The sequence below is a fragment of the Scleropages formosus genome, chromosome 10, assembly GCF_900964775.1.
Source record: "Scleropages formosus chromosome 10, fSclFor1.1, whole genome shotgun sequence".
Lineage (NCBI taxonomy): Eukaryota > Metazoa > Chordata > Actinopteri > Osteoglossiformes > Osteoglossidae > Scleropages > Scleropages formosus.
This window is the reverse complement of record NC_041815.1, coordinates 19,496,985-19,508,914: the sequence shown is the minus strand read 5'-3', so window position 1 is coordinate 19,508,914 and position 11,930 is coordinate 19,496,985. Positions and strand designations below refer to the sequence as shown.

Below are 11,930 nucleotides of genomic sequence, written 5' to 3'. Positions count from 1 at the left end.
TCAAGACATGAAGGTCTAACGTCATCTGTTTTGTGACAAAACTACATTCACAAAAATTTCAGTGCAGCTGGAATTAGGAAATTTGATTACTTTTTTAATGTATTTTTTCTGAGAAGGGGAAGGGGTGGGAAATTGGGCTTAGGGATCAATTAGGAGGAAAATGGAGTGGATGATTACAGTATTTATGGAACAGCCCGGTGGCCAGCTTGCTTGCCAGGGATTAGGAAAAAGAAATGAATCATATTTTAGGTCCTGAGTGTATCTGTCTCCCACTCCATCTCTGTGGTTTAGAGTCCATATGTTGCACTCAGGGATTATCGAGCAGCGCTGAAGCAGAAGGGATTCTGTAATTCTTCTTCTTCTTCTTCTTCTTCTTCTTCTTCTTCTTCGTCGCCTCTCTCATTTTCTTTGTTTCACTTTTTCTTGGTTCATGGCTACATTGCCTTATGAAATTAATGCTCAAGGTTATGCTCCACAATGAGTACTAGAAATATATTATACTCTAATTTTATACATTTATTCATTGTAAATATATGACAAAATAACTATACACAGTGTGTAAATTGCTTTGATGGATGCTTATACAAAATCAGATGATATACATTATACCTTGATTGAGTTCAGGTCGGGGGGTGTGTGGTGGTGCAGCGGGTTTGGCCGGCGCCTCCTGTGTGGCGGGTCCGGGGTTCGAGTCGTGCTTGGGGTGCCTTGTGGCAGACTGACGTCCCGTCCTGGGTGTGTCCCCTCCAGCCTTGTGCCCTGTGTTGTCGGGTTATGCATCAGTTCACTGCGACCCCATTTGGGACGAGCAGTTGTAGTGATTGTGTGTGAAAACGATTTTGCTCTGTCACAGGGGTCCGACTGGCTTTTTGCTCATCCTTTCCTGTCGGTCTTCGGTTTCTCATTCCTGCTTCATTCAACCCATTGCAAATAAATGGAGGTGAAAGATGCAGATGTTAGGGTTGCTGGTATAAAGATTAGTACTGACAGGAAAGAGACTATAAAAAATGTGATGATAAAAAGTCATACACAGCGGTGTCACCTATTTTCACTATTTTATTGTTTAAACCCCTGAGCTTGAAAAAACAGTTCAGAAAAGAAGATTAGAAACCAGAATACAGAAAAATAAAAAGTTGGCAGTGTTCTACACAAGAAGAAAATATTCAGTTAGTGTTGTGTCTGTCTGTGTAACATATTGTTGGGTACCAGACATGATTGCATTTTCAAGTAAACTTTAATATTTACAAAATGAAACAAAACAAAATAATAATAATAGTATTAGAATTAATAGTATTAATAGTAACAACGACAGCAATAATGATGATAATATGGACTTCAAACAAATTACCACAATTTTACTCCAAAGAACTCACAATTTTAAAGTAACACAAACTGTTTAAGCCTAAAAAATAAGATTAAATAATACATTAACACAAAATGGTACCCCTCGCTCAATTGCAGGTAGTTGCAGAGAGAAATCACACACTTCCTGTGCAAAGGGTGATGCCATAATTATGCTATCTTGCCCTTTCCCTTTCCATTAGTAGTCTTTTCTCTAGCAAATAATTCAAAACAGAAGTATCCAGCAGTGGGGTAACTTGCGCCATTAAGGATAAACTGAGTATTTAAGAACCGGCTGGATAAAAGTAACGAAAAACACAATGAAACAAGAGTGTATGAAGTGGCTGTATCGTCGTACCCACATATCCCAGGGTGCCTCGCTCCATATTTCTTGTGCCTTTTCACAGTGAGTCGTGTGGAACATTAGGATGCCTACATTTGCTTCCATCAGACGAAGGCAATTCAGCTACCAGCACTCTCTGCCGAAGAGTTTCTCAAATTTCGTTTCAGAGTAGAGCCTGTCCTCCACCACCCTGCACTCCAGTCTCTCTGTGTAGGACCACAAATTTGGCTCAGAGCTCTCTCATTTCAAACAAGCAGCTTATTTGCAAAAATACCAGAAAATAATGAAACACATCAACACATTTTGAAAACTGAAATATATCAAAATGCTGTAGACACTTGAATAAAAGCAATACTGTACTCCACCTACAGAAGATACAAATATATGCTGGTTGTTTTAATGCAGCAATCTCAATCTTACCATTTGCCCTGCTCTCAAAGTAAGCATCTACTGTAAACTTCCGGTTGTTTTGTTGAGCAATATTGTACGAAGAATTTCCTGTGTTCATTTCAATTTTCATAAAAGCTAAACCTGCTTACCAAATAATTTTCCTAATCTTAGCTAGTGAGCTAAAATCTCCCCATCCAATAACTTCATGTTTGTGAATTTTGAGTGGGATCAGTCTTCACAGAATCTGAAGATGTGATTTTTTTTTTTTTTAAATCAATACTTGTATTTATAGCTCTGATCAATAAAAATCCATAAAACCTACAAGAAAAATTCAAGATAATGTTTTTTTTTCTTTTCTGCTATTGCATTGCTGTGTGATTTTTCTATGCAAGCAAAATAATTATACAATTTGCAAAATTTTTGGTCTGTTTTGACTATCTACATAGATTTTGTTGTAGACAAAGATGTATCCAGCTACACACCCCTAACATTCATTGTCCAAGGTCAAAGCAATAATTTGACACAAGCAATCAGTTTGCTCATTTAACGTGTTACTTTCCCCCCCTCTTGTACTATGTCAAAGTTTCAGGCTTCAGGGAGTTAATTTTTAAACTAGCTCACTTAAATCAAAAGCAAACTTGGTTTATAATGTTCTTGGACTGAATCGATTGATAGAGCTTCGCCAGTGTTCCAGATCTTTTCTTCTTTTTTTCTTCTGTAATCATCAGGTTTTGCTTGCCACACCTCTTTCTACAAGACCTGGAACTTCCAGGAGTTCTGGTCTTTGTAGTCTAGGCAGTCCGCCGCGTTGAAGTTGAGCTTCCAGGAGGCAGCTTGGTCCTTGTAGTCCAAGCAGTCGACGGCACCGAAGCCCAGCGAGGCTGCAGTGTAGCCCTGCGAGGACAGGGAGGCTGGGGACTGGCTAAGAGGCCCCCCCATAGAAGAGGCAGTGATGGGACTTAGGGCGCCCCCAGTGGCAGACAGCTGTGGATGCATGGGCGAGAGGTAGGAGCTGCAGTCCAGGCCAGTGAAGTAGGAGGACGAGCCAGCGTAGCTCTGGGTATAGGCTGGTGCCTGGGTGTAGGTCATGGGGTAGGCAGTGGAGCGCTGCATGCAGGGGGTGGTGGAGGCCGACAGCGGGTCAGGCAGCGGGGAGATGGACGCGGGGCTCCAGATGGACACAGTGGCACTAGCACTGCTGGAGCTTGGGGTAATAGCAGTGCCTGGGGGAGGGGGCGCTGGGCTGTAGGACCCATTGGTGTTGGCATTGGGCTCTGCGTTGGCCTCCCGAGCTGGGGAGGCCTTCTTCTTGGGCGGACGAGGTTTGGACTGTCCACTGCTCTGCTGTTGTTGCTGGCGGCACTTGGCACGGCGGTTTTTAAACCACACCTGGAAAGAGGAAAAGAAAATGACATCAGACTTACCGAGCTGAAACTGGGGTGGACAGGCACACAGGAGTCACGTTGATATTGCAACGCAATGCAGATAGTGAGGGGGTGCGGTGGTGCAGCTGGTTTGACGAGGTCCTGCTCTCTGGTGGGTCTGGGGTTCAAGTCCAGCTTGGGGTACCTTGTGATGGCCTGACATCCCATTCTGGGTGTGTCCCTCCCCCTCCAGCCTTACACCCTGTGTTTCCGGGTTAGGCTCCGGTTCACCACGAGCCCACTTGGGACAAGCGGTTTTAGTCAATGTGTGTGTGTGTGTGTGTGTGCAGATAGTGGTGTCCAGTACAATCAGCTACAATATATTACTATATCATCAAGTGAGTTACTATAGTCAAGTCAACATCAATCACAAGAGATCGCATATCACACGAGAATTTACTCGGTTCAACGTGTACTGATGAAATCAGCCATGACAGAGAGATTAATGCATTTGTGGCGTGATAAAAAAGCAATTTGTTTAACATGCTGCAGGGGAGGTGAGGATGCCCGTTTTCACCTGTACGCGGGACTCTGGAAGGTTGATTTTTAGGGCCACCTCCTCCCTCATGAAGATGTCTGGGTAGCGGGTCTTGGCAAAAAGTGCCTCTAGTATGTCCAGCTGGGCCCTAGTGAAGGTGGTCCTCTCTCTGCGCTGCTTCCGTGGTGTATCTGAAAGACACAGCAAATTCCCCAAGATCAGACAAACCAAATACTTCTCTTCCTCTTGTTCCAGATACCTTGCTGCCTTAATGCTTTATATTTTTCAGATAGTGTAGCAATATCTATTTAAATGTCTTTAACATCTGTGAATATTATTTAAAACATTGTCATGGTGAGGACAGGGCAGGGAACATTTGAGAACTCATAAAATGGGTTACTTTTTAGCTGTGCTGAGAAAATATGATTTAACCAAATAGCCATCACATGTTGCAGTTTTTTTTTGTGCAAGATAATGCAAAGTGGAATATTATAGTATAATATAAGAAAAAAATAAAGTAATGTATTATTATTATTTATTATAGTTATGTAGAAGTGATATTGAACTGGACCACATTGGATTGAACTGGCAGTAAAATAATAATAATAATAATAATAATAATAATAATAATAATGTTTTTAACTGGAGTTTGTTAAACTGAAATTGTGGCGAGCACGTTTATATTTGCAAAAGACAAAACACGCAAACGGTTCCACAGCCTATCATACAAGATATGTGTCTGAGCGATTAAAAAATAAAACAAATATTATTTTAAACAAAGTTATTAATATTAACTTTTCACATCCATTTTGCTGTCAGGCGTCAAAAGTTACATTTATGATTTTGCACCTTCGAACACGAAAAGTTTGTTACAAATAATTGTTCCGTAGGACAAAAATGCAAACGTTTTTTTCTGCATAAAGAAGTTTTGTTCTTAAACATTTAATTAATACAAAGGTATTTTATTCGTTGGTTAACTTACCAGACACATGAAATCCGGAATACATTTCAAGGGTCGTTCCACTATAGTAAAGTAATATAGTAATTTATGTAGTTATTGTTATGCTTTTTATCATTTCTCTAACCAAATAGTTTATTCAAATAGTAAAGCTTTTCTTACCGCAGAACTTTTTCCTCTTACATTATTGTAGCGCAAATAGAAGTATATTTCAGTTTTCGTTCTGTTAATTAAAGCAATTTTAATCATGTGACAGAGATTTGTCCGTTTCTCAGGTGCAAATAACATTAGAGAAGTACGTACAGAATGACGGGAAATGAGCAGCCAGCGCAGTGCTCACTTTTTGTGTTAATATTGCTATTCTGATGATTTACATCATTAGAACACATCAACACAATAAGACTGTTCATTTTGCTGAACCACACAATTTCTGGTGAAAATAATCATGAACATTCTGTTATTTTATCTTTTCTTAGATGCAGCCAACTGACTGGACCGTTGTCCAAATTTACACGAGAAAATGATCCAAAACATAAGTAACATAATTCATTCATTTAACGGACTTCATGTTTTATTAAATGCAATAAATTTTGTCAAAATGGAGACTTTTTAAAGATGCAAACTAAGCATTCTTCATATAATGTCGTTCTGAGTTTCCCCTCCTGTTCTTCTCTGTCTCACACACACACTTCTGTTGAGTGTATCTTTCTCACATTGGTTCGTTAGGTTGTAATTTATGCGAGTCGCACGTAAACATAAGTCTTCGTGGACAGGTGCCTAAATAAACAGAGGATGGCAAATAAAAAGAACACATCATTAATTCCAATTGAAATTCATGTTAAGTAGAAACATAAGTTCCCATAATGCTGAAATCAGCGTATCCAGTTTTTCAATGTTCAGATTAAAATAAATGCACAGTTAACAGGCAACGGGCAATATAATGTGTAAATGAAATAAAGAAAAGCAAGAATGAAGACGAACTTATTCTGTCAGGAAACCGGGGCAGCATCACACTCACTTGTGTGTCTCTGTCTCGTGTCGCGACTGAACGAGCCCACGAGCAGCTCATGACCCCCCCCCCCCCCCCCCCCCCGCCCCCCGACTCCTTTTCAAAGCTTACGGATGGATTTATTGCCTATGGAAAATCAATTGACATTTTGCTTGTTTGTACTGAATCTTTTTTACGCGTCATTACTGTACCAACAGCGGTAACGACTTGAGTCGTGGTGGTTTGACAGAGCAGTTCTTTTTGATACAGTTACTCCCCATGAAAATGCAACTCAGAAACGTTACTAAACTTTACTGATGTCGATGATAGTAAAAATGGTAATTTTGGTGAGAAGCGCACTTACTGGGGTAGCCGACGGCGGAGTGTAGCAGGTCCATGCCCGGGCCGGACAGAGTTAACCCGTTCACGGCGTAATGAGGCTGCTTAATGTAGGACATCATGCCTGAGGCGCCTTTAAACGCTCCCTCTCTCTCTCTCTCTCTCTCTCTCTCTCTCTCTCTCTTTCCCTCTCCCTCTTTCCCTCTCCCCCTCTTTCTTTCCCTCTCTCTCTCTCTCTCTCTCTCTCTCCGACTCGCGCTAAGGGGCCGGATCTCCCCGCTTCCTTCGGCAGGAGACTCTCTCACTCTTCTCAGTCTTTCTTTCAGATTTTTTTTTGTTTGTTTGTTTGTTTGTTTTGTTTGACTTTTCTTCCCGTCGGGCTTCAGTCAGGTTTGTCACGCGGATGCCACGGACGCGCTCTCGAGCCTAAGTCTTAGACGAGTGCCGGATCGGATGTGATGCCGCGCGCCGCCCTCCGTCCCCTCGCTGAGAGAGAGGCGCGTCCGCCGACACCTGCAGATTTTCTCCGAAGGCAGATCAGATCTTCGTCGGTCTTGCGCTGCTGCGCGGATCCGTTTGCCGCTATTTCGCCCCCTCGAACGACTTCGCAAACACCTGAGCTGCCGGCTGTCTGCAACGGTTTCGTGCTCTAATGTTCAGAGGCTGGCGGGGGCGCGCTCCATCATTCCTTGCTTGCTGAGGGAGAGAGAGAGCCGCTCGTCCTCCTCCACTCGCTCCCTGAGCGCTCCTGCCCAACTCTGTCCCTTCCTTGTCTCCTGGAGGGCCGGGTTAAGATGCGCTTCCTTCAGCGCGTGCCGGTGAGTCGGGCTGAGACCGCAGGACTGAGCGCATCAAGGAAGGGCTTGGCTAATTAGAGACAAGTTGTTACTGAGAGGACACGCTGACCCCTCCCTCTTGCTCTCCGTGCCCCTCTCTCTCTCTCTCTCTCTCTCTCTCTCTCTCTCTCTCTCTCTCTCTCTCTCGCTCATTCCACCTTCTCGTCTCCTCGCATTCTCCCCCTTGCTCTCCATCCTGGTCTCTCCTCCTTCCCTCTCGATCCTCCCTTCTTTTGCTCCCCTTGCAGTGCAACTTCTTGCGCACACGAAAGGTAAATGTGCGCATTTTTTTCCTGGAGCCTCACTAACCGGGTCAAGTCTCCTGACCAGCCGGCGTACGCTGACATTCCGGTGTGTCAAAGTGTCTACATATTCGTAAACCTAGAAACTCTCTTCCCCAAGTACATTTGAAGAGATATTTCCCCTTCAAAAGGCCAGTGTATTGAGAATGATAAAACTAGGTACCCTGTGGTACCCTGGAAAAAGGCACTCCTTAATTGGTCTTTCCTAAACACTCAGTCTTATAAACGGAGAAACAGTATCATACCTCTAACACTCCAAAATGTTTGGACAGATGTATTCGCAAAAAAAAAAAAAAAAAACATGATAATAATAATAATAAAGTATTATTTCCTTAGGATCTGATACTCAAGACTAATAAGGCTATTTTATACTGTCTGAATACTGTAATACATCTATATATCTGAATTATACAATTTATATAAAAAAGTTGGCCAATATGACTAAATCAGTATTTATGGAAAATAATCTTACTGTGTGTAGCTCTTTGCAGATGGTCTGTGTCTGTGTATGATATGTCTGTATTACAGGCCTAAAAGGGGGGTATCTGTAACAATGCTCAGGCAAGCCTTGTGCCCCCTTTATATATTTTAGTTTGCTCGAGACTCTCATGTCTGCAGCTATGTCTCCTTCTCTTAATGTAATGCATAAATTGTACTTTTGCTGAGATGTACGTCGCTTTGGACAAAAGCGTCTGCTAAATGAATAAATGTAAATGTAAATATATTTCTCTATAACTCCATGTAGTACTATTGATAAAGTTTTTGGTTGCCTGGATTCATTACAACTTACTATGCCCCTGGTTTACATTGTGTTTTGTCTCTGTATAACCCTGTAGTACTTTAATGGACCCTCAGTATCGAAATAATGACAATAACAGACATTGTCAGACAATGTAAACTGAAATGTATTTATTCATTTGAATGTCTAGACAAGTCACGTTTTGTAGCGTTTGAGTGAATAAAATTTAGATAAGGGAAGCTGGGACTCATTTCAGACTCACCTGTTATAAGCACATGTTCCACCCCCCAAAAAAGTGGTTAAAATAGTTAACAGTATTAGTTAATTAACAGCATTTCATAATTTTTGTGCTTCTTGGCTCTGACATGTTAACCTCGATACCCTCATGTATCTTAGAGAACTGGTCATATTCAGTTTGTTTCTCAGATACCTGTAAATGAAAGATAAACACATAGAACATATTACAGACAAATAAACAAAAGAAAATGCAAATGGGAAGAAAAATCAAAGTCTGTTTATAGTAACAAATTTGATTGCGCACACTGCCTGATCTTATATCAAATCAAAGCGTATTAATGGAACTGTCAAAATCTGGCAACACACTTCCCACACACAGAAAAACAACACAACTGAAGGAACAAGTTCAATTTACCACTGAGACCAAAGTTTGGAGTTTGGTAGGTGGTGAATTTCATCATGGGTCTTTAATTAAATGTACCTCTCTTGAAAAATGGAGAAGTAATTGGGCAGTGGAGTCTGGGTGAGAGATCACCGGGCCTGGGAAGGGAGACTGGGTTGGATTATAAACACACAATGGATGCCTTGTTGGGAATGAAATCCCTGACTGATCCTGTCCACACGGTCTACCAGTCTCCCACTCCCCCTCCACTAACTCTTTTCTTTAACTAATAATAATAATAATAATAATAATAATGGGTGGTGCTGTGCTGCAGCGGGTAGCACTGGTGCCTCACAGTGCTTAGGCAGTGGTTTCAGATGTGCATTCAAAGCTCATTCAGTCTCAGCTGATTTTACAAGTTCTGAGTGTTCCAGAGGGTTTCCTCAAAGCGCTGTGGTTTCTTCACACAGTCCAAACACACGTGATTCAAGTGAACTGGTGACTCCGAGTTGCCCCTAGTGAGTGCATGTATAAGTAAATGAGTGTATGCGATTGCCCTGCGATGGACTGGCATCATGTCCTGGGTGTACCCTGCCTCATGCTCTAAGCTTCCACAGTGGGCTCTGGATCCACCATGACCCGACAAGTGGTTATTAATAATGGATGGACACTTATTTAACTTTTGGCCCATTTCGCTTAAGTTAAATTGCAGTAACAAAGTAATGTAGGTGAGAGATAGGAGAAACTTTCTCACATCCATTGCCTAGTAGAGTATATGTGTTCTTCTAACTGAGCTATTTCTGAAGTGTGGTAATCTAGTTTATTTACACAAAAAAGAATACATAGCAGTCAAATAAATCAGAGGACTTCCCTGAACACAAAGGAAATACAGTTGAAATTAAATAATGAAGGCAACAGCTGAAGTTACATCTGTCAGAGGCAGGGATCAGGACTCTGTCTGGCAAGAATAGATAGAAGAATAAAAAATGGAAAGATATTTTGTCAATGCTTTTTACTGTTACTGATTGCTCACTTACTACAGTGGCTTATTCAGTACATGTATTAGTAATATTTGATTGTCTGCCACCAAGATGTCAATTGTTGCCTTTCATGTCTTCTTTGGGTTTGTGTTGCTTTCCAGGGGGAACCAGTGTTTGTACCTGCTGTACACTCTGCAGGGCACGGCATCAAAGCGCAACAGGGGGGGGCAAAACAAATAAAAGAGCAATTGTCCTCCCACAGTATGTTGGTAATGAGTTTACATTTTTACTCATATCTGTAGTTATTGTTTTTGTAAGTGCTCACACTTTTTTGGGAAAAAAAACCCTATGGTTTGCTATTAATTGCTCAGTCTTAGTGCACTGTTTTATATTTCTATATTTCTTATGCCACATTGCCATTTAAAGGTACCTGTGCCAAACAGACACCACATGATTTACGGCAATTTACTGTGGGTCACCTAGTATGGAAAGCGACTTTGCTGCTTCTTTCCAGTGCGTGGGAGCCGGTGTCCGGTGCCCGGTGCCCGGTGTCCAGTCAGTGTCCAGTGGCCAGGCCGTCTCTCCAGGCCGCTCCACGGCGGCACCCAAAGCCGATTCTCTGCGCTTGTTAATTGAATCGGATTTCTTGCAGTTGAAAATCCACGCGGACCCACGTAGGGCCCAAACTGTGTAAGGGGTTTATCGGAATCTGCAAAGCCAAGGCGGAGATATAAAGAGAGAGAGACCGTCGTCTCTATTCGAACATTTTAAATCTCAAATAAATATCTTTACCTGAGGTGCATGCCGGTGTGAAGGACTCGTCGTGTGTGAGAGAGTCAGAGTGTGTGAGTGTGTGAGCGAGTGACAGCGCGCAGAATACCCGGCTGGCGCGCGCGCGCGCGCGCGGCCTCAGGAGCCCAGGCTGCTGCTGTCCCGCTACGCGGCACCGCACAGGTGAGGAGCTGCTCTTTACGCACTTCTTCATTCGCACGGACGGGACGGTCCGGGCCGGAGCAGGAACGCCGGCGGACAGAGAGCGAACCGAGACACAGAGGAGGGCCGTTCGAAGACCGCTCGCTGAGAAATAATATATGCTCAGACGCGCTTCACCGCGTCCGCGTGCCCGTGAGCGCGCGCGCACACACACACACACACACACACACACACACACGCGCTCGCGCGCACACACACACACACACACACACACACACACACTCAGACTGAGTCGCGCGCGCGCGCACAACGCATAGGCGGCGCGTACACAGGCATGTGCGCGTGCACGGGTGCACACAAGTTGGTCTGGCAGAACGTTTGTTTTTTAAAAATACATTTCGAAGTTGGTTTTTGCGCAACTTCGAAATGTATTTTTAAAAAAAACAAACGTGGCTGTGTCCATAGCATAAATATACACAGACGTGTTTATGTATTTAAGGCGTAACAACCTGTCAGGTAACTGGGGGGAGGGGGGGCAAATAATAAATATATTATATTACCAACAGAGTAGTACTCAGTGGAGTACACAAATGTTGGGGTCAAATGAAGGTTGCTTGAACACCTTACTTATTCTGCCTGCCTCCGCGGGTAATCTTGCATTTTTAAGTAAGACCTTCAATTAAAATAAAATTGAAAAAACAAAACAATTATCTTAAAATTTCAAAAGCTATACGACGCAATTTTCTTTAAATCTTCAAACGCTAATTGATTATTCACAATTAATTCAATCAGATTTTATTTTCACTCTGGCATCTTTCTATGTTTTCTGGTACAAATGCCCAATTTTTACATATTCCTGATGACCTGTATGTTACAGTGTTACGACTTGTTGTTTCAACTTTATGCGTCGTTTGCGCGTGTGGGTGTTTCCTTATATAAGAGTTGCACAATGCGGGCGTTTTAGCTGTATTAAAATTATTTCTCTTTTTTGAGTAGAAAAAATGGAGAACATTAAAACAGTTTGTTATTCTCAAATTATGTAAAAACGCGAGCCGTAATTTAGCAATCACAAATATGATATATAAAACTGCCTTGTTATTTGACGAGTTGTATTTTTGTGGAATTTACCTGGAAAACGGTGTTCAGACTGCTGCTGCCCACAACTTTGCAAGAAACTTAAATATCTGAATATATAATGCCAAGACAAGTGCTTTCTGCGACTTCGTTGGCGATAAATAAATAAATTCCAATGACTATAAT

At 42.3% G+C, this 11,930-nt stretch overlaps 1 protein-coding gene across 2 annotated transcripts; it reads right to left on the bottom strand.

The window, feature by feature from the left end:
• Positions 1-2,824: 2,824 nt before the first annotated feature.
• On the bottom strand, positions 2,825-6,383 carry LOC108928716 (homeobox protein otx5). 2 transcript variants are annotated; one of them, XM_018742780.1, is made up of 3 exons: positions 6,274-6,383; positions 4,016-4,178; positions 2,825-3,463 (listed from the first exon to the last, which is right to left on the bottom strand). In XM_018742780.1, the coding sequence occupies exons 1-3, from the start codon at positions 6,381-6,383 to the stop codon at positions 2,825-2,827; spliced, it is 912 nt and encodes a 303-aa protein (XP_018598296.1). The 2 variants fall into 2 exon arrangements, with proteins under 2 accessions (XP_018598296.1, XP_018598297.1); XM_018742781.1 differs by having other exon boundaries at positions 4,016-4,167; positions 6,287-6,383.
• Positions 6,384-11,930: the final 5,547 nt, after the last annotated feature.